Source organism: Heterodontus francisci, chromosome 24, assembly GCF_036365525.1.
Source record: "Heterodontus francisci isolate sHetFra1 chromosome 24, sHetFra1.hap1, whole genome shotgun sequence".
NCBI classification, from domain to species: domain Eukaryota; kingdom Metazoa; phylum Chordata; class Chondrichthyes; order Heterodontiformes; family Heterodontidae; genus Heterodontus; species Heterodontus francisci.
In genome coordinates this window covers 73126625-73150215 of record NC_090394.1, presented here as the reverse complement: position 1 = coordinate 73150215, position 23591 = coordinate 73126625, and the positions used below count along the sequence as shown (strand labels likewise).

General features: G+C 41.2%; 1 protein-coding gene across 3 annotated transcripts in view; it reads left to right on the top strand.

Annotated features, from left to right (window-relative positions):
* The window catches only part of trrap (transformation/transcription domain-associated protein), a 218468-nt gene that overhangs the window by 129151 nt on the left and 65726 nt on the right, over positions 1–23591 (top strand). For all 3 annotated transcript variants that reach the window (XM_068056569.1, XM_068056568.1, XM_068056567.1), the window contains 8 exons: positions 517–730; positions 2775–2954; positions 4976–5122; positions 6188–6307; positions 8736–9023; positions 11467–11604; positions 12602–12714; positions 13905–14040. In XM_068056569.1, coding sequence (XP_067912670.1) covers positions 517–730; positions 2775–2954; positions 4976–5122; positions 6188–6307; positions 8736–9023; positions 11467–11604; positions 12602–12714; positions 13905–14040 — 1336 coding nt within the window. The remainder of the gene's footprint in view (positions 1–516; positions 731–2774; positions 2955–4975; positions 5123–6187; positions 6308–8735; positions 9024–11466; positions 11605–12601; positions 12715–13904; positions 14041–23591) is intronic.

Below are 23591 nucleotides of genomic sequence, written 5' to 3'. Positions count from 1 at the left end.
AGCCACACAGGATAGTATAAATGTAGAATTCCCCCCCCCCCCCCACCCCCCCATCACTACAAAAGGTTGTGGATGTCGGGGGTTAGTTGAACCTTTCGAGATTGAGACCGACTGATTTTTATTAAGTAAGGGTATCAAGGAATATGGAACAAAAATGGGTAAATGGAGCTACAGAGCGGCCATGATCTGATTGATTGATGGAACAGGCTTGAGGAGTTGAATGGCCTCTTCCTGTTCCTATGCTGTGAAAATAGATGTCTTTTCCCCAAAAAGAACCAAATATTTAAAAGGAATGTATTTACATGACTATGGGGAAAGTGCAGGACTAACTGGATGGCTTTACCAAAAGAACTGGCATAGGTCTGATAGGCCGAATGGCAGCCTCCTGTGCTGCATCATTCTATGATTCTAACTAAAACACTACTTAACTGACAGATTGATGTATCTGTACTACCGTTTGACTGCTCTTAATTACTCTGCACACATTGACTCCTGTAATCTTGTGGTCAAATGCAGGGATGAGAACCTCTCCGGCAGTGAGCTTACTGCGAAGCTGGAGCCGGCATTCTTGGCGGGATTGCGGTGTTGCCAGCCCCACATTCGTGCCAAATTCTTTGAAGTTTTCGATAACTCCATGAGGCGCCGGGTGTACGATCGGCTACTGTACATTACCTGTTCCCAAAACTGGGAAGCCATGGGAAACCATTTCTGGATCAAACAGTGCATAGAGGTGAGAAATGAACGGATTTCGTACTGTCTGTACTGTTCATTGGTAATTTTATTTTCACAGCAGTTTTCCGGGAGTGGGGTGGTGTGTGTTTGAATTGTATCAAGTAATTTGGAGGCGTGAAATATTGCAGGGAGGGAGATGGATACTGAGCATCCGATAAGAAGTGGAATTAATTGCATTTTCTTTCAGGCTGGGTTGAAAGGAAGAGGCAGACAACAAGAAATCTGTAGTTATTTTCTAAGATTAAAATCAGGGCTCTGTTGCACGTTACTACAGTCAGTTTGGTAAATAAATTAAGAGCAAAATTTTTTAAAAATCACTGAGGTGGACAATCCATTTTTTGACGTGAGAATGAAATAACCCCATTTAACAAATGATTGTGCTTCTGGTTAAAGTACTTTGCATGTGTCGAAGGAGGTGTGTTTTGTATGGAGTGTTTTTTTTTCTCTGTAGGGTCTTTGGAACTCTGAAGTTGGAGGAGTGACCCGGTGTGTTTCATAAACTGTTAGAGACCTTCTATAAAATGCATTGGATCTCCTTGACTTCACAGAGCCTTAGGGAATGTGCAAAAAAAAAACTCTGTGTAAAACTTACCACCTTTCAGACCACTAAAGCTGTTGTGCAGTCACAGCTGTTTAGTCCAGAATCTGCTGTGACCTTTCAGGTCTCTTCAACCACCTCTTGGTAGAATGCTGTAACCAACTGACTTTATAATCCATGCATTTACTTGAAAATCTCATATCAGCAATTCTAGTGTGGTCAGATTTTGAATTGTTTAAAGCTAGGTTAAGTAGAATATGCTGCATAGAAACAGGCCATTTGAACAATAACTGTTCTGTGCTGGTTATGCTCCACAGGGGCCTCCTCCTACCCTACTTCATCTAATCCCATCAACATACCCTCTGTTCCTTTCTCCCTTGTGTATTTATCTTGCTTCCCATTGAATGTATCTATACTATTCATCTCAACTACTCCTTGTGGTACCAGGTTTCCCATTTTAACCACTTTCTGTGTGAAGGCGTCTCTTCTGAATTCACAATTGGATTTATTGTTAACCACCTTGTATTTATCACCCCTTGTTTTGGAAACATCATCTTTATGTCTAGCCAATAAAGCCCTTTCATAAACTTGAATACCTCAATCAGATCACCCATCTGTCTTCTCTTTGGATAAAAGAGCCCCAGATTCTTCCTCTTATTGTTTATATTCAATAATACTGGATTGATGAAGATGTTTACCGACACGTACTTAAATAATAAACAAGCACATTTAGAGATCGTTTGCAGCTTATTTTTGCATAAAATTTAAATATCCTTATGTAAGAAATTTAGGGTGGATAACATTTTCTCAGATTTCCTCTTCCTGTACCCCCCATTCCAGTTATCTCTCTCCCTGTTCTGAAGACACTGGCACTTGATCTGGTATTCCTGCATGGGCACTGCCAGCTCCCTGGTAGTCGCCCAGATGGGCAATCTTGGTGAGTCTGTGCAGTGAATGCCAGCAAGCTATTTAATAGTAGAAGCATCACAGCTGAACCCAGTCTTGGTACACACTTTCCAGTGGAGGCTACCAACATGCTCTATCTGGATCAGTTCTACACTGGGAGTGCCTTTATTCACTGGGCCTTTAGGATGAGTAGTCTCAGTTAGAATGATCAATGTCCATTGAGAATCTTGCCCATTATACTATTAAATGGTTTGTTGCTATTTATCTTTACCTAATTAACATAGAGGAATTAATGAATCTTGCTCTTGGGGTGTTGAATTAATATCACTACATGCAGTGTTTAACCCTGGGATCGAGTCATTTCAGCTGAGTGTGTTATTTAGACTCTCTCACACTGTTGGCTCATTAACCTCACTAAGTGAGTTCCCGCCATTGATGTCGCCAGTATGTTTACAACTTAATAATGTCTCTTTTCTCTGGAAAATTTGGTAATGATGATCTGTTGGCCTAAAATATTTATTATCTTGTTGAGCCCTGCATGTGCATTGTTTTTGATTATTGCACTTCCTTTTGTTGTTCTATCTCCCCTGCCCCCCAGCTACTACTTGCGGTGTGTGAAAAAAATACAACCATTGGCACCAGCTGCCAAGGCGCCATGCTGCCATCCATCACCAATGTCATAAATCTGGCCGACAGCCATGACCGTGCAGCCTTTGCCATGGTAACACATGTGAAACAGGAGCCCAGGGAGAGAGAGAACAGCGAGAGCAAGGAAGAGGTGATTAGTTTTTGGTATTTGATTTTGTTGTGTTGACCTGCACAAGCAACGAATTTCGGTTAAGCAATTAAAACGTCAGTTACAACACAACGTTCCTTCTTGTACTGATTGTCTCCAAGATGAGCATTGCAAAGCATTTACAATGCAGAAACAGGCCATTCAGCCCAACAGGTTCATGCTGATTAATGCTCCACGCAAGCCTCCTCCCATCCCTCTTCATCTCACCCCATCAACATATTACTTTCTCCCTCGTAGATTATCTAGCTTCCCCTTAAATGCATCTATGCTATTTGCCTCAACTAATCCCTGTGTTAGCGAGTTGCACATTCTCACCATTCCTTGGGTAAAGAAGTTTCTCCTAAATTTCCTATTGGGTTTATTATTGACTATCTTAAATTTATGGCCCCTAGTTCTGATCTTGTCTGCAAGTGGGTGATGTAGATAGGGGTTGACACAAACAGACCAATTGCTCGTCAAATAGAATAAAGCAGCATGAAAACCAAATTCGGAGCCAGGCCGTGACTAAGCATCTGGTGCATTTTACAAAGCACATTGAGCCCTGGATTCCTTGACCAGGGTTCTTGTTAATTATGTGAGAAAAATCTAATTTGCCTTAAGGTGCAGTATTGTCCTTCTTGTAAGGTTTTGCTCAGTGTACCATGAGCTCCAGACCCACGTGACTGGGCATTCACAGGGTGGATTTTCCTTTTGTCAGAGAACCAACATTATTTTAAGATTATAAAATCAAGTAAACTCCTGAATCCTGAAGAGGTCAGTATGGGCAAGGTTACTGCAAAGGGCTTATTGTCCATTGAGATATGAGTGCCCTCTATAGATTAGAATACATAACTCCCCTTTCTTTAGTATTTGGCAGATTAACAAAATGCAGCAAGGTTTTTTTTGAAAAAAGGGACTGTTTTGCACAACAAGGTTCAGCAATCTAACACATTTAGCACATTACACGCAAACAAGCATGGAGAAACCCAGATATGCCTCCAGATTCAAACTTGGAGAGAGAAATTGCTACAAAACATCACGTATTTCATTTGAACAAGGCCTGCTGCGCTACAAAGTTTGGGCAATTGCTGTTTCTCATTTGTTTGCACATACTGGAGTAACACTTGCGAAGCAGTGCCCTATTTTCCCCTTTTTTCACAGTTACATGCTGGGCGTATATGCACAGCACACCCCTTAATTTGTGATTAGCCCAGTAAATGCTATGACTGTTCTTAACAATGACAATTCACCAAGATACTAGGTGGGCTGCAGTTAGTTATTAGCAGGTTGCTTATGTTTAACCTAAAAAAAATACTCACCATGGCAATGAATGTTATAATGCCCACATGTGGAAACCAAGCACTCTTGTTGCCTCGTGATTTTGAATAGAGTTCCAGAAGAGGAAGTTTTGCTGAACTGCTAGATTAGATGCGTAGGTTGCCTGACTGCCTACCAACAACAGGAACTTGCATTTATATAGTGCCTTTAACATGGTTGAACGTCTCCAGGTGCTTCACAGGAGTGTTATCAAACACAATTTGACACTGAGAAACATAAGGAAATATTAGGGGAGGTGACCAAAAGCTTGGCCAAAGCGGTAGGTTTTAAGGAAGATCTTAAAAGAGGAGAGGAAGTGGAGAGGTTTAAGAAGAGAATTTCAGAGCTTAGGACCCAAGAGCTGAAGGCAATGATGAGTGAAAGAAATTGAGGATTCACAAGAGGCCAAAATGAAAATGAATCCCCCATGCCCCCAGTTTTAAAGGTTATTGCTAAATGTTTACTTTTTTTTATTCATTTCATGGGATGTGGATGTTGCTGGCAAGACCAGCATTGTTTGCCTATCCCTATTAGCCTTGATGAGGTAGATCTGAGATTCTGGCACATATTATGTGATAGATTATGACTTCTGTGAAAATGTTTTATTCCACAGCAGTGCTATCTGTTATCCTGCCCCGCCCCCCCCACCCCCGTCAATGTAGGAAGAATTAATGTTTTATAAATGTTCTTTAATAATTCTTGTTTAGGATGTGGAGATTGATATTGAGCTGGCGCCAGGAGATCAGAGCAGTACCCCGAAAACCAAGGAACAGTCTGAGAAAGATGCTGGGAACCAGTTGCACATGCTGACAAACAGGCATGATAAGTTTCTGGACTCTCTAAGAGAAGTAAAGGTGAGTGTAATGAAGTTTAATTCAAAAATAGCGTCAATTGTCTATTTACAGTGTATTATGTACAGTATTGCTATGAAATGTGCTGTTTGATTTATAGTTTAGGATGGTCTTTTCTTTTAAACGCACAGTTTAACTAAGAGATTCAAGTAACACACCAGGAGAGGTGGCATAAAGCCCACATTGAGCAAATAAGTAATTCACCTTTCTGAATCTGGGGGCTAATATTTATCAAATTCTCATAGTTCTATGCTTCGACACAGTCTCTGCTTATGAGTACTTAAGCACTTGGATTCAATTTTTAAATGACTGTAAGGGTGGTGGAAACAGATTCAGTAGTAACTTTCAAAAGGGAATTGGATGAATACTTGAAATGGAGAAATTTGCAGGGCTATGGGGAAAGAACGGGGCAGACGGGACTAATTGCATAGCTTTTTCCAAGAGCTGGCACAGGCACAATGGGTAGAATGGCCTCCTGTGCTACAAGGCCCTATGATACTAACAAAGGAACCAGTTACCAATCCATAGTTTAGTTGTAATGTGTGTTGAAAAGGTAGAATGTGATATTGTTTAAATATGTCAGCATATGCAGTGATATTTGAGAGGAGCACTTAATTAAATTGGTGCAGATGGCCTGCTTATGCAAATAAATGCTATTAATGGCAATGAATGATGCATTAGTAGCTTTTGCTGAAGCAGTCTCAATGTTTAATAGTCCTTATTGTATCATTTTGCCTGGCCAAGGTTGATGGGTAAATCATGGTTTAGATTTTATTTACGTGCCTAGTTTTGCTGCACTTAATACATGTTTTTTTTTGTGTTTTGCATTTTAATTATAAAGTATTGAATCCAAAAAAAAACAGCTTTGTGGAAAAGTTAGAGCAGCAACTTAATTTATCAAGTCCTTCATTGATGGGCAAGGAATAGGACATCATTCAGAAGACCCCTGTTTCAGAATTATTTAGATTGCTACTGCTTTTTAACCAGTAATAGTTATCATAGGGGTGGGGGTAGTTTTTATTTTCCTCTGTATTCTGAACTTCTCTCCTTTTCTCTCCCCTTTGATAGACTGGAGCACTGCTGAGTGCATATGTTCAATTATGTCACATTAGCACAGCGCTGGCTGAGAGAACCTGGATCCAGCTCTTTCCCAGACTCTGGAAGATACTATCTGACAGGCAACAGCATGTGAGTGTTCAAACGTAAATGCTAAGTCCTGTTCGCTTTCCATTTAATTGTTTTATGGTCATCAGTCCCAAAGGACCATAGGCATCTCTCCCATTCGAGGGAGGCAGTTGGTGATGTATAGCTTGAGGGTCACCACTCCACAAACATGGGACAAGGCGAGGAGACAGCCCTCCATGAACTACTACAGCCGGTACGGGGATTAAACCCACGCTGTTGGCATCTTTCTGCATCTCACTGTAGATGTCTCGCTAACTGAGCTAATATAATTTCTTTATTATAAGGGGCACTGTTTTTGTATTAGCACAGCAAAGTCCGAGAAACTCCAAAAAGTGCCCAGATGAAATGTGTTGTTGGTTGAGGGATAAATAGTAGATAGGACACTAGTGAGAACTCCCCTGTTCTTAATAGCATCATGAGATCATTTATGTCCACCTGAGAGGCCAGCCGGGACCTCTGTTTAACGTCTTATCTGAAAGACAGTAATTCTGAGGGTGCAGCACTCCCTCAATACAACACTCAACAGCCTGGAGGTGAGAGTGCCACGACTGACTTAGAGTAAATAGAAACTGACTGTTTCCAGTCATTGATGGGTTTAGAACAAGTGAACATAGACATGAGATTAAATGTAAGAGATTTTAAATGCAGACCAAGAGAATCTTTTTTTTTATATAGAGGGTTGTAAGCCAGTAATGGAGTTAGTGATTGAAGCCGAGACCATACTGGCATTTAAGACTAAATTATGTAGATGATTGAATGGAAAGGGGGGGAATAAAGGGATTTGGGATCAGGGCAGGCACCTGTGGTTAGGACTACTGTACATGTGAAGGAAAAACATGGACTGGTTGGGCTGCATGGCCTCTTTCTCTGTTGTAATTTCTATGTAATATCTGGAAGTGTCAATTAACTGAAGATGTGGCCTGTATCCAGCCATGGAATGCAAGTTATTTTTCCGAAAGACTAAAGTCAAAAGTACTAATACAAATCATATTTTAAACTGACCGTGATGCATATGGTATTGCCTTTTCAAATAAAAACTCAAGTGAAAAATATATTTCAACAAAAGCTGTTAGCCTGGAAGGTGATTTATCATTCTCCAAAGCAGCCGGTGAAGTGCTGGCATCACTTGCAAATTCACACAGTATTGATCCTGAGGGCTATCTCTCTAGAACTGAAGCTTTTCTTCCTCACACACTCTGATGTTGAATTTGAATAGGGGTTTATATAGAATGACTGACCATAAAACTTTTCAAAAACGCGACTCACTACTGAACTAATTTTTCTTTGAAGCTGTGGCTACTGACATGTTTTACAATTGAGGGAATTTGTTGGAGGGACGTGTGTAAGAAAGTAATTCTCAACACTCAATTGTTATGATCTTGGAAGTGTGGAAACGTGTGAAGTGTTTTAAGAGTTCTCTCACAATGTGTGGCTAGCAATGCAGAAACACTTGATATCGAAATATAGAGGGGTCATCCAACAGTCTTATTTATTTATTTTTATTTAGAGATACAGCACTGAAACAGGCCCTTCAGCCCACTGAGTCTGTGCTGACCAACAACCACCCATTTATACCAATCCTACATTAATCCCATATTCCCTACCACATCCCCACCATTCTCCTACCACTTACCTACACTAGGGGCAGTTTACAATGGCCAATTTACCTATCAATCTGCAAGTCTTTGGCTTTGGGAGGCAACCGGACCACCCGGCGGAAACTCACACGGTCACAGGGAGAACTTGCAAACTCTGCATAGGCAGTACCCAGAACTGAACCCGGGTCGCTGGCGCTGTGAGGCTGTGGTGCCAACCACAGCGCCACTGTGCCGCCCAGTCTTGCTGGGTAGTGTCGTGATTCTAGTACTGGACTAGCAACATGAGTTTGAGTTAAATCCCACTGTGATCTGCTGTGAAATTCAATTCAGTAAATTAGAAAAATTATCATGAATGATGTTTTAAAGCAGTAACAGGTTCACTAATGTCATTCAGGGATAGCAAGCTGGCATCCATACCTAGTTTGACAAACATGTGACTTCAGCCCCATGTTACATAGGCCTGTTTCTGTGTTGTAAATTCTTTTCAGCCCAACTCTACAATGCTGGTGTTTATGTTTCATGGGAGCCTCCTCCCACCCCTCTTCTTACCTTACCCAACCATTAATATGGTTGACTCCTGGGACCAATCACTACTGAAGGCCCATCACCATTAGTGCCATATAAATGGAATCCTATATTTCTATTGAAATTTGACTCTGTATTTATCATAGATAATGTAAAATTCATACATTTTTAATCCAAGCTCATAATTGCGGGACCAGTACCTGCTGGAGTGCATATGATGTGATTTTGCTTCTTAATGTTGTTTTTGAATTAGAAATGTGTGTCGTTGATCCTTTCTCCTGACCGACTGCTCTGCCGTTGCATTTCAGGCTCTGGCGGGAGAAATAAGCCCTTTCCTCTGCAGCGGAAGTCACCAGGTGCAGAGAGACTGCCAGCCAAGTGCTCTGAACTGTTTTGTTGAAGCGATGTCCCAGTGCGTCCCTCACATTTCCATCAGACCCTGCGTGCTGAAGTATCTGGGCAAGACACACAACCTCTGGTTTCGGTCCACACTGATGCTGGAGCACCAAGCATTTGAAAAGGGCTTGAGCCTTCAGATTAAACCGCGTCAGACATCCGAATTTTATGAGCAGGAAAGCATTACCCCGCCTCCGCAAGTAAGTTTTTCTTTTTGTTGCAACCACAACTTGAATTTCTGCAGCACCTTCAAAGTAGCAAAACGTCCCAAGGCGCTTCACAGAGTTATCAGACAAAAATTAACAGTGAGCTACGGGTAACCAAAAGCTAGGTCAAAGAGGTAAGTTTTAAGGAGCATTTTCAAGGATAAGAAAGAGGTGGAGAGGTTTAGGCAGGGAAGCCCAAAGCTGTAGGACTCAGGCAGCTGAAGGTATGGCTGCCAGTGTTCGAGTGATTAAAATTGGGAATGCACAAAAGGAGAGAATGGGGTGTGTGCAGTCCTGAAGTGTCTGCTTGTAAGTCAGGCTTCCAGCCTTGGTAATGTATGCATTTTCAAAAAGGAGCAAAAAAAAGTTGTATTTTTCTTCTCTTCATTTGGTAATATAAAGAGAGTCACTAATGTCTGAACACCAGGGGTTTGTCACATTCTTGCAAATACCTATGTATGGCACTTCCTAGAATGAGCTGACAATTGAAGTTGACCTGCCATGAGAAACAAGAAATAAAATATGGCAGAGAGACATGTTGATGGACATGTATAGATCCTAGGGCCAAGTCTGAAAAGTGAAACTCTACCAATCACTGATTTCCTGTTTGCTGGGAAGTCAATGTACAGAGCAGCATTTCTTTTTTGACTGAGGATAAAATCTTAAAGCACAGAGGGGGCGGCTATTTGGCCCATCATGCCTGTGCCGTTATAAAATGGGATCTTTGCAGTGAATGTGGAAGGGCAGCGAGTGGTATAGTACCCAGTACAGTGTCCTGTGGGTTAGCTTGAGTCTCATCAGTATGTCCACACATCAGCAGCTGCACCAACTTTGGTGGCTTGCTACATATGAATGCCTGACTGTCCCCATGGTACCTAATTAACGAAGACCGGGGGGATGAAATTCTCCTGGATTTAATTAATGCCACACTGGACTGTGGTAGAGTGCAAAGAGCAGACAATTCTACATTACAGCAGTCACCTCACTTGCTGGAGCGCAAATTTGTGACTTTTTTTTAAAAAGAAAATATGTGAACTTGCTTAAATTACAGATGTGGAAATTGAAACATTACCTGTACCTCTTGAGGGATATTCATGTCTGAAAACACATGGTGGTCTTCTGCTAAGCTCTGCCAAACGACTTGTTTCATGTTCTGTCCTTCTGATGTTGGTGTCAGTCCCAAGTGTGCACTTCATTCAATACTTGACTGAATTTTGATGGAAGACTGTCGTTTGTGTTTTATTTTGTACAGCGTGCACAATATTACTGAGTTTTTATGGTGGTCTGGAGGTGGGGGGCAAATCACATTGTCCTGGTGCGTTTAACTCCATGGTGCCCTGTCACTTCCTTTGTATCAATCTTACTGTCTTGGTTCCTGTCTTGATATTAATGGCCAAAAGGTACTCCTCCTTCACCATTCACTTTCTGTTTCCCGGTTTAATTCTGAGTTTATTTATATCCTGCCCTCATTAGTGTCTTTCCAGACTGCTTTTCTTCTGTTTCATTGCTATTTTTTTTTTCCTGGTCTCCATTATCTGATACGTCCTTCCAACCTTTCAGAAGCTGAACAGCTGTGGGGAAAGCAGATCGCAACAAATAAGAAAAACGTGATTCCAACATCAAGGAACACTGTACCCTTTCAATTTTCATCTAGTGCTGTTTCTTAAGCCACTGCCTGTTTGTTGTCAATGTGGTCAGCATGTTGGGAGTTACCTGACCAGGTGGCAGAGATGGGCAGCACTTAGCATAAAATTACCCAGGAGAAAAATAACATGGCTTCAAATTCATCTGCCAATTTTAGTAATTGCAAAGATTCTGTGATGCGACGCTTTCCTTGTATCAGTTTATTCGTCAAATAAGGATTTACCAGAATGGTGCCGGGAGGAAGGACTAGAGAAACTGGGACTGTTCTCCTTAGAGCAGAGAAGGTGAAGGGGAGATTTGATAGAGGTGTTCAAAATGTATAAGGGGTTTTGGTAGGTTAAATAAAGAGGAACTGTTTCCATTGTCAGGAGGGTGGGTAACCAGAGGACACATTTAAGATAAATGACAAAGGAACCAGGAATGAGATGAGACATTTTTTTTTTTTTTACTCTGAGAGTTGCAATGATCTGGAAAGCTTTGCCTGAAAGGGTGCTGGATGCAGATTCAGTAATAACTTTCACAAAGGGAAATGGGTAAATACTTGAAGTGGAAGCATTTGCAGACCTGTGGAGGAAAGAGCAAGAGTGTGGGACTAATTGGATAGCTCTTCCAAAGAGCCAGCACAGGTGCAATGGGTTGAATGGCCTCAATCTCGTCTGCATGATTCTAAAACTGTATTTTGGCAGTGTTAGCATTTTGCACGTCACCAGCTCAGTCCCTGTGTGTGGTTGTATGAAAATATATATTTTTAAAATCTGTTATAATTACACAACTGCTTTAATCATGTTTGCAGGAAATTTTAGATTCACTGGCTGAACTGTACTCGCTACTGCAAGAGGAGGATATGTGGGCTGGCCTTTGGCAAAAGCGATGCAAGTTCCCAGAGACTGCAACGGCAATAGCCTATGAGCAACATGGTTTCTTTGAGCAGGTATGTCTGTTAGACACTTTCAGGAGTCTTGGGATTCATTCTACATCAAACACTTCAGTTTAGACGCCTGTTCATTACACAGTGAATGCTTCCAAAACTCTGCCTAATGCATATTTATTACTTTTTTCAGGTATTCTGATTTGGGTTGCAATTTTGTCACAGTAAATTTGGGGGATTAGTCATGGTAAAGAAATGCGAGTCACGGAAGTTGACAGTTGGTGGATATGTTTTGTGTTAACCAAGAGTCGCAGTTGGGAATCCTTCAGCTGTTTTTCCACTACAAAGGCTTGAACTTGAGGGATTTTCATGTATGTTTTGGGCAGAAGCTAGCCTGCAAGACAGTAGCTTTCCCAGGCAGCCCGTGCTGGGTTAGCCATCTACAGGCAGGGGAGAGGTGATTTTAAATGTAGGGTGGGGAGTTTTTTTTTCCACTGATCCCAACTCATGGCCAATGCCTGGCCATTCAAGAAGACAGCGAGCACCTCATTCGATTTTCATGGGAAATATCAGAACATGGACATCAGGCGTCCAATGTGGCAGTGTCAGACTCTAAGGAGAAAGCCTCTCCCCTATCGGGAAAGTTTAGGTTTAATAAAGTGGGCTAGCATGTAAGGTGCACTCTATTTTTATAACTGTAATCAAGCATAAGCTGAACTAATTGTATCCAATTGATCTTCACATTTGACACTCCTAAATGTTTTAGCAGAGTTGCACTTAAGGGGGAGCTGAGTAAGTAGATGGAGGAGAAAGGAATAGAACGATATGCTGATAGGGTGAGATTAAGTCAAGGTGGGCGGAGCTTGTGTGGAGCATAAACACCAGCATAGACCAGTTGGACCGAATGGCCTGTTTGTGCTGTAAGACTGGTTAATACTGGCTGTGGAGAAAAGCAGCTTGCAAATCAAATTAAGCAATGCCACGCCTTTTGTTTTGCTACATTTTTCATGTTGGTTTGCAGCCATGGATCTCATGTAACCAAGAATATGTTTTCATAAAGGCGCAAGAAACCTACGAGAAGGCCATGGATAAAGCCAGAAAAGAGAATGAAAGAAATAATGCGTCACCTGCCATATTTCCAGAGTATCAGCTGTGGGAGGACCACTGGAATCGGTAGGTACCTCAGCAACTTCCTAGCTGGCGTGAAGTTTTTAAATAGCAAAACTGGCTAATTCAAGTTACTTCATGTACCCTAAAACATCTGCTCTCCTCCTCCCTCGGCTCAGGGGCGCTCTGTCTGGATACCCTCTGTTACAGTGGTATCTTTTCACCATGCAGACCTGATGTCACGCCAAACCTTTACAAATCCTTATTTGGATCTCAGTGGAATATTGTGTCCAATTCTGGGAACACCATTTTAGGAAGAATAGCAAGGACTTGGAGAGGGTACAGAATAGGTTTACCAGGAACGAGGGACTGAAGTTTACTCATCAATGAAAATAGTGAGGTGAAGGTTGTTAGCAATACTTGTTTGTATTCTATGTGCATAATGGGCGCTAATGGTTTTAAGCGAGAATCTGGACCCTTGTGTTGCAGCCCGCAGTTGACACCAGTAACTCGACCGCGCATTGAGCTGTGAGCCAGCAGACTGGGACTCGCAGTCGGCATTGCATTTTTCTGCCTTGTTTTCAATTGGGAAGATGTTTGAATAAAATGCTATGCTGAATTGAATGAATCAATTTGCACGCACATTAAAAAAGAGGTAATTAGCACCCTCCCCTAGCAGAAAAAAGGCCTTCCTTGATATTTATCAGTGCTTGTGGTCAGAATTACCACTTATGGTAGGGAACCTCAATCAATCTGATGGCCTGGGCTACTGATGCTGACCAGTGTTTTAGGGATCATACTGTGCAATTCTCTCCATCCTCTAAATCAGTAGACTGGATCAGGGCTTTAGAAGAGTCAATGTGGCTTCTGGCGCAGGAGGGACAGGGAGTGGGAGGCTTCACACCCTAGGATATCAGACTATAGTAGGAGATGTGTTCCGTGCAATACCTACAGTTCACCCTATGGTCCTAAGGTAGAAGACAGTTCCAATGTGAAGAATGCCTTTCTTCCAGGAAGTAGGATTTGCTGATTTTTGAAGGGGAAATTAATAAACCTATGCATTTATTGTTTGATTATGTACAATTGCAAAGATAGTGCAACAAAATACACCAAAGATTTTGTTGTAGTTCAAAAAATACAGCAGTGCATCATGGGAATTTTGTTAAATGGGTGCGTGTTCATGGAGCCAGTCATCGATGCTGCTTTCTCCTGAACCTAACCTGCTTATTGCTTTTATTCCATTCCATAATCAACAGCTGCTCAAAGGAACTGAACCAGTGGGAGGCACTGACTGAGTACGGCCAGTCCAAAGGTCATATTAATCCCTACTTAGTATTGGAATGTGCTTGGAGAGTTTCTAACTGGGCTGCTATGAAAGAAGCACTGGTGCAGGTAAGCAATTATTGAGGGAAGTATACCAGTTCATATTCTAAAAATCATTTATATTTTATATTCTTTCTGCTTTGCACTCAATTACAATAGTTTACTCATAAGCATATCTAAGTTAATAACACCTCAGCTTTGCATTCATCAACTATACCCGAGTCATAGCTAGTGAGGTGTGCACCATTGCAATGCGCATAGGTCAAGTGCTTCTTTACGTTGTTAGCTTGGCTGTTGGTATTAAACACTACTTTATGTTAGTGTTAAACATACTTCATGAATTTTGGTGGGGAATTACATAATGGTTAGTCTGAACTTTTGAATTCCATATCCCATTGTTTGCACTGACTCGGTGTGAGGTCTCTATATGGTTTCTTAAGCCAAATATTTAACGTTTTCTCTTTGTAACTCTTGGAAACTTTTCTTGGCTGAAAAGATGTGGCTGCTCCATGAACTCAGCCAGTGCTAAGAGGCCAATTGCTTATGCCAGCCTGCACATAAATTCTTAGGACTTAAAAGGTGTATATTCTACAGGGTGAGTGTACACTTCACGTTGGGTGAACAGAGGCTCAGCATGCGTGTGCATTTCTCTGCTGCTTCATGTCAAGACCCTCACACTTGGCAGTGGGTTTTCGCACATGTTAGGCACCCAGCTGAGTTTTAAAAAGAAAAACGTATGGCAGAGAGTTGGCCTTAGGGTGACTGGCCGAACCTTCTGAACCATGTGAAGAAAGATTCTGGCCCCTGCCGACTGCATCTTGGTGATGGCTTGATTTGGATAGGAAAGCTGGCACTGATGACAGTTGTGGCACTGAGCCCATTTCCTTCCAGACCGTACATTAAGCGCAGATATTCTACCTTCAGCAACCTCTGCAAACTGCTGAATAGTCAATGTTGTGCTGTCAGTTGTTTTTCTCCCCTCAAATGTGGAAACATACAGTCCTAAGGAGGATTGTGTTCCCAGACGCCCTGTTTCTCATCCGACAATTGATTACATTTAGTTTTGCTTTATTGTGTTTATGGATCAGCTGTTGAATAATTGCATGAGCATCTGCTTGTTACTAATATGTTGCTTGTATCAAAGTGCCAGCATCTGAGAAATAAAGCACAGTTTGTGCAACAAAACATTTTTTTAGGACTTTTGAATAGAGTTGGAGCAGCAACTAATTTTTTTTTATTTTACTCATGAAATTTGGGCATCGCTGGCAAGGCCAACATTTGTTTCTCATTCCCCACAGCCTTTGCATTGTGCATCAATGGTGTCTAACAAAGAGCATGTGGCACAGAGTGTACTGCTACTGTTAATGAGATGATAAGCTGCCAAAGTCCACAATGTTAACAGTGGACGCAGGCTTCTGCAAATATGTATTGTTTGATTTTGTTTTCAATTTTCATGACCATTTTAAAAAGTTCAGAGCAAAGGTAAGGGGCAGTTTTTGCATGAAAAACCTTTAATGCCTGCTGTTTGTTCAGCCTCTTTGGAATTGCATCCACAAGTTTCTTGGGGGTTTATGTTTCATTAGCCCTTGCCCACGACAGCTGGCTTATTTTATTGTAAGTGATGAGAACTGACTCATGATAACATTGCGTGTTGCTAAAATCATTCCAAATATGGTCTGTTTTTTAAAGGGACTGCTGTTTTTCCCTTTTCAGAAAGCTTTCAGGTCACCTCACTGCCCCAGCAGCATACTATGCAAAGTCATGTTTCGGAACTATGACGTTTGGTTTTAAGGAGCTCATACCATTGCAGAGGAAGCTTCCATCATTTTTTTTTTTGCAAAACCATGCTTAAAAAGTTTTTTAATGTATCTATGAGCCATCTCCAAAGCCTTTTTTGTTCTGTGTAACTAACTCAGCAATATCGAAACACTGAAGTCTGTTCCTTCATGCTTTGTGTGGTTCAGTTTCGTGTTGATGCGGATTTTCCCCCTCTGCCTTTTGAAATATATTGGGGGTACTTATAACCTAACTCACTTGGTGGAAAGCCCATGGGGTTGGTTGGAATGCTGGTCTTATACCATGTGCAATGTTACTCACCATTCTATGCTACCCTTTGTGTGAAGAAGTGCTTCCTGACATCACCCCTGAACAGGCTAGCTCTAATTTTAAGGTTATACCTCCTGGTTCTGGATTCCCCCACCAGAGGAAATATTTTCTCTCTATCCACCTTATCAAATCCTTTAATCATCTTAAATCACCTAGAACCAACGAACCAAAAAAAAATTACAGCACAGAAGGAGGCCATTCAGCCTGTCGTGTCTGTGCCGGCTGAAAAAACTAGCTACCCAATCTAATCCCACCTTCCAGCACCTCAATTAGATCACCCCTTAATCCCGTATACTCAATGGAATACAAACCTAGTCTATGCAAGCTGACCTCATAATTTAACCCTTTCAGCTCCAGTATCATTCTGGTGAATCTGCACTGTACCCACTCCAAGCTGAACTCCTTCCTGGGGTGCAGTGCCCGGAACTGAATGCAGTGCTCCAGATGCAACCTAACCAATGTTTTATATGACTGTAGAGTAACTTTCACCCCTTTGTATCCTGCTGTATTGAGGCAGCTGAGCACATTAGAAGCTACTGTTGGTCTCAATCTAGTGAGTGAGGGGGCCATTTATGAAAATTTCAACACTAAAATATTTCAGTGGAATTATTTTGCTTTCAAGTTATTGCATCTGTTCATACACGTGTGTCCATTTGTCATTGCTTAGTTTATGCATCTTGTGCATGGAGCCTGGAAGTCTGATGCTCCTGAGAATGCTGTAGCTTCCTCCTGTGGGTTCTAAATTTAGCCCTTCACAAATCTCTGCTCCCACATGTTTCAAACTCTCCAGTTGTGTAATTTAAAAATTTCTCATGTGTAACAGTGCTTAACCCCTGTAGTGCCTGTTTTCAATCTATTATATTTCAGTATGTTATGTGGAGAAGGAGCTTATGAAGAATTGCCTCATCAGGTTGTTCATTGCATATTAACCATCTGTTCAGGCATTCACTTTAACCCTGTCCCTTTGTTCAGTTAATTGTTGAGATCTGTTGTCAGCACCATTCATTTTTAAGTGGTGTATTTGGGAGCAGCTTTTATGTCAAATAGAGAGCATAAGAAATAGGAGCAGGAGTAGACCATATGGACCCTCGAGCCAGTGCTGCCATGCAGTACAATCATGGCTGATCATCTGCTTCAACTCCATTTTCCCACCCACACCCCATATCCCTTGATTCCTGAGTGACCAGAAATCTGCCTTAAATATGTTCAACAATGGAGCATCCTTTGGGGTAGAGAATCCTTTGAGTGAAGAAATTTATCCTCATTTGTCCGAAATGATCGGCCCCTTAGCCTGAGACTGTGCCCCTGTGTTTTAGATTCCCAAGCCAGGGGAAACAACCTCTCGATGTCTATCCTGTCGAGCCCTTTCAGAATCTTGTATGTTCCACTGCGATCACCTCTCATTCTTCTAAACTCCAGAGAGTATAGGCCTAATTTACTCAGCCTCTCATCATAAGACAGCCGTCACATCCCTGGAACTAATCTATTGAACCTTTGCTGTACTGACTCCAAGGCAAGTATATCCATCCTTAAATATGGAGTCCAAAACTGCACTCAATACTCCAGGTGTAGTTTCACCAAAGCCCTGTACAATTGTAGCAAAACTTCTTTATTCTTGTACTCCAGCCCCTTTGCAATAAAGGCCAACATGCCATTTGCTTTCCTAATTGCGTGCTGTGCCTGCTTGCTAACTTTGTGTTCCTTGTACGAGTACACCAAAGTCCCTCTGAATATCAACATTTAAAGTCTCACCTTTTTAAAAAAAAAAATTCTGTTTTCTGTTCTTACTAAAGTGTATGACCTCTCACTTCCCCACATTATATTCCAGCTGCTGCCTTGTTGCCCACTTAATAACCTGTCTATATCTCTTTGCAGCCTTTTTGTGTCCTTCTCACAGCTTACATTCCCACCTAGCTTTGTATCGTCAACAAGCTTGGATATATTGCTTGCGGTCTCTCATCTAAGTCATTAATACAGATTGTAAATAGTTGGGGTCCCAGCATTGATCCTTGTGGCACTCCACTAGTTACAACCTGCCAACTTGAAAATGCCCTGTTTATCCCTACACTCTGCTTCCTATCCGTTAACCAATCCTCTATTCATGCTAATATATCACCCCCAACTTCATGAACCCTTATCTTGTGCATGAATCTTTTGTGTGGCACCTTATCGAATGCCTTTTGGAAATCCAAGTATGCCACATATACTGGTTCCCCTTTATCTACCCTGCTGGTTACATCCTCAAATAAATTTGTCAAACACTGTTTCCTTTTCATAAAACCATGCTGCCTTTGTCTGATGCTATGATTTTCTAAGTGCGTTGTTAAGACTTCCTTAATAATAGATTTCAGCATTTTCCCGACGACTGATGTCAGAGTAACCGGCCTGTTGTTCCCCGTTTTCTCTCCCTCCTTTCTTGAATAGCAGTGTTTCATTTGCTAACTTCCAATCCACTGCTGCCATTCTCGAATCTAGGGAATTTTGGACAATTTTTAACAGCGCATCCACTATCTCTGTACCTCTCCCTTTTAGAACCCTAGGATGTAGGCCATCAGGTCTTGGGGATTTGTCAGCTTTTAGTCTCTTAAATTTCTCCAATATTTTTTCTCTGCTGATATTAATTACCTTAAGTTCCTCGCTCTTATTAGCTCCTTTATTTCCAGTATGTAATTTGTGTCTTCTACTGTGAAGACAAAATATTTCTTCAATGTCTCTACCATTTCTTCATTCTCCATGATAATCTCTCCTGTCTCTGCCTCTAAGGGACAAATGTTTATTTTAGCTACTCTCCTTTTTATATTTTTGTAAAAGCTCTTGCAATCTGTTTTTATATTCCTGGCTAGTTTACTATCATTTTTTTCCCCCTTTTTACCAACTTTTTAGTCATTCTTTGGTTTCTAAACACTCCCAATCCTCAGGCTTGCTCATATTCTTTGCAACTTTATAAGCCTCCTCTTTTATTCTAATACTATCCTTAATTTCCCTAGTAAGCCAGGGATAGATCTTTGTTGCTGAGTTTTTGTTAATGGAACATATTTTTGTTGAACATTTTGAATTGTTTCTTTAGATGTTTCCTACTGTTTATTTACTGCCATACCTTTTAGTCTATTTACCCAATCAACACCTTAGCCTGCTCCTCCCTTATACCTATGTAATTGCTTTTGTTTAAGGTCCTTGTTTGGAACAGGAGTATGTTGTTTTCAAACTTCATATGGAATTCCTTTGTGTTATGATCATGTTTTCCCAGTGGATCTTTTACTATTTGATTACTAATTAGTCCTGCCTCATTGCACAATACAAGCTCTAAAATAGCTTTATCCCTAGTTAGTTCCACAATGTATTGTTCCAGAAAGCTGTCACGCAAGCTTTCTACAAACTCATCTTTCAGACTACCTTTGCCAATTTGATCCAATCTGTATGAAGATTAAGGTCCTCCACAACTATTACATTGCCTGTTAGAAGCTCCAATCATTCCTTGCTTAATGCTCTGTCCAATGGTATAAACGACACCCAGGAGCATTTTCTGACTCTTCCTATTCTTAATCTCTGCTCATACTGATTCGACTTCCTGATCTTCTGAGCCAGGATCCTTCCTCACTACTGTCCTCATGTCAACTTTATTATCAGGGTTACTTCTCCTTTTCCATTATGTCTGCCTTTTTGAAATATTGTGTACCCTGGAATATTTATTTCAAAACCTTGATCACCTTGTAACCATGTCTCTAATAGCAATTCGATCTAAGTCATTCATTTCTATTTGTGTCAGTAGTTCATCTATCTGATGGTGCAGTTCTAAAGAGTGTGCAGGAACAGAATCGATCTTTGAAGGTGGCAGCACATATTGAGAGAGTGTTTACATATGAATTAGGCGCAGGAGTAGGCCCCTCAAGCCTGTACAGCCATTCAACAAGATCATGGCTGATCTGATTGTAACCTCAATACTCCTGCCTCCCCTCAATAACCTTTCACCCCCTTGTTTATCAAGAATCTATCTACCTCTGTCTTAAAAATACTCAAAGACTCTGCTTCCACTGCCTTTTGAGGAGGAGAATTCCAAAGACCCACGACCCTCAGAGAAATAATTTCTCCTCATCTTAAATGGACGACCCCTTATTTTTAAACAGTGACCCTAATTCTAGATTTTCCCAAAAGAGGAAGCATCCTTTCCACATCCACCCTTTCAAGATCCATCAGGATCTTATATGTTTCAATCAAGTCACCTCTTACTCTGTAAACACCAGCAGATACAAGCCTAGCCTGTCCAACCTTTCCTCATAAGACAACCTGCCCATTTCAGGTATTGGTCTAGTAAACCTTCTCTGTACTGCCTCCAATGCATTTACATCCTTCCTTAAATAAGGAGACCAGTACTATATACAGAACTCCAGATGTGGTCTCACCAATACCCTGTATAGCTGAAGCATAACCTCCCTACTTTTGTATTCAATTCCCCTCGCGATAAACGATAGCATTCTGTTAGTTTTCCTAATTACATGCTGTACCTGCATACTAACCTTTTGCGATTCATGCACTAGGACACCCAGATCTCTCTGCATCTCAGAGCTCTGCAATCACTCACCATTTAGATAATATGCTTTTTTATTCTTCCTGCCAAAGTGCACAATTTCACATTTTCCTACATTATACTCCATTTGCCAGGTCTGTGCTTACTCACTTAACCTTTCTATATCCCTTTGTAGCCCCCTTATGTCCTCTTCACAAGTTACTTTCCTACCTATCTTTGTGTCATCAGCAAATTTAGCAACCATACCTTCGGTCCCTTCATCTAAGTCATTTATATAAATTGTAAAAAGTTGAGGCCCCAGCACTGAACCCTGTGGCACATCGCTCATTACATCTTGTCAGCCAGAAAATTACCCATTTATGCCTACTCTGTTTTCTATTTTTAGCCAATCTTCTTTCAACGTCAATATGTTACCCCTACACCTTGAGCTTTTATTTTTCACAATAACCCTTGATGTAGCACTTTATGACATGCCTTCTGGAAATCTAAGTACAATACATCCACCAGTTCCCCTTTATCCACAGCACATCTTACTTTTTCAAAGAACTCCAATAAATCAGTTAAACATGATTTTCCTTTCACAAAACCATGTTGAGTCTGCCTGATTACCTTGAATTTTTCGAAGTGCCCTGCTATGACATCATTAATAATAACTTCTAACATTTTCCCTAAGACAGATGTTAAGCTAACTGGCCTGTAGTTTCCTCCTTTCTGTCCCCCGCCCTTTTTGAATATAGGAGTTACATTGGCTGTTTTCCATTCTAATGGAACCTTCCCCGAATCTAGGGAATTTTGGAAAATTAAAACCAACACATCAACCATCTCACTAGCTGCCACTTTTAACACCCTATGTGAAGTCCATCAGGACCTGGGGACTTGTCAGCCAGCAAGCTCAACAATTTGCTCAGTACCACTTGCCTGGTGATTAATTTTCTTGAGTTCTTCCCTCCCTTCCATTTCCTGATTTACAGCTATTTCTGGGATGTTACTTGTATCCTCAATAGTGTACCCATTGTCTCTCGAGCCAAGGAGGCCGAAGAAGAGTGAAGACTGATGCAAAATATCTGTTCAATTCATCTGCCATCTCCTTATTTTCCATTATTAAATCCCCCCGACTCAGTTTCCATAGGACCGGCGCTCACTTCGTTAACTTTTTTTCTGTTTTAAATATCTATAGAACCTCTTGCTATCCATTTTTATATTTCTAGTTAGCTTTCTCTCGTACTCTAATTTTTCCCTCCTTGTTAATCTTTTAGTCATTCTTTGCTGTTTTTTATATTCTGTCCAATCTTCTGACCTGCCATCCATTGTTGCACAATTATATGCTTTTTCTTTAAGTTGAATACTATCTTTAACTTTTTTAATTAACCACGGATGGTGCTTCCTCCCCTTGGAATTTTTCTTTCTAGTTGGAATGTATTCTAAATGTCTGCCACTGCATCTCTATTGACCTATCCCTTAACCTAATTTGCCAGTTCACTTTAGCTAGCTCTGCTTTCATGCCCTCATAATTGTCCTTATTTAAGTTTAAAATTCTAGGCTTGGACCCACTCTTCTCTCTCTCAAACTGAGTGTAAAATTCAATTATATTATGATTGCTGCTACCTAGGGGCGCCTTAACTATGAGGTCATTAATTAATCCTATCTTGTTGCACAATACCAGGTGTAGTATAGCCTGCTCTCTGGTTGGCTCCAGAATGTGCTGTTCTAACAAACTATCCTGAAAACATTCTATGAATTCCTCAAATAAGCTACCTTTTGCTCTTCTGATTTTTCCAGTCTATGTAGATTAAATTCTCCCCTGGTTACCGTGTTATCTTTCTGACAAGCTCCCATTATTGCTTCCTTTATACCCTGTCCTACCGTCTGGTCAATGTTAGGGGACCTGTACACCACTCCCACAAGTGACTATTTGCCTTTATAATTTCTCATCACGATTCAAACCGCTTCTCCGTCCTGGTTTCCTGAACTTAGATCATCCCCCTCTATTGTCCTAATACCATCATTAATTAACAGAGCCATCCCTCCACCTTTTCCCAGATTTCTGTCCTTCTAAATGTCATGTACCATTCCATATTCAGGTCCCAATGTATGTCATCCTGCAGCAATTAATGGTACTTATCTACAGATCATACTTATTTACTTCTGTTTGTGCTATCAGTCCATCTGTTTTGTTTGCAAAGCATATGGGATCGTGGGCTTCATAAATAGATGCATAGTATATAAAAGCAGGGAAGTTATGCTGAACCTTTATAAAGCTCTGGTTAGGCCTCAACTAGAGTATTGTTTCCAGTTTTGGTCACCAAGCTATTCTCATCTACACATGTGGCAAATACCTCGTACCTGTTGGTCAAAGTTAGGGGCTGAGGCTCCTCCTTTACTACATGCTGGTTCCCCATTCCTGTCTGACTTTGTCACACCCTCCTGTCCCTGACCATTAACCAACTCTAATGTTTTATTTAACCGAAGGCTGTGATTGCCTCCTGGAACAAAGTGTCCAGGTAACTCTTCCCCCTCCCTGATGCCCCACAATGTCTGCAACTTGGACTGCAGCTCAGCAACTCTGAACTGAAGTTGCTCAAGCTGCAGACACTTACTGCAGATATGGCTGTCTGGGACTGCACCGTTTTCCATAAACTCCCACATGTTGCAGTTACAGCATGCCACCTGCCCTGTCATGTCTGTCTAACCTTATCTAATTGTTTGATTAGTTATCTGGATACTAATTTAGTAAAATAATAGCAAGTTACAGTCTCCTAGCTTGGAGACAAAAGAAGAGCGTTCACCAGCTACTGGAGGTTAAAAAAAAATAAAAAACAGCACGCCTCCTTCCCCCTCTGCACCAAATTCCTGACTTGGCATTTAGTTCACGAAGCCCTGTGTTCACAGATCACAATGTGTGAGAATCTCACAGCTGACTCCACTCAAGAACCCTTGTCCCTGTGATTCCTCTCTTCCCCCGCCCCTATTTACTTGCTATTGATGTTTT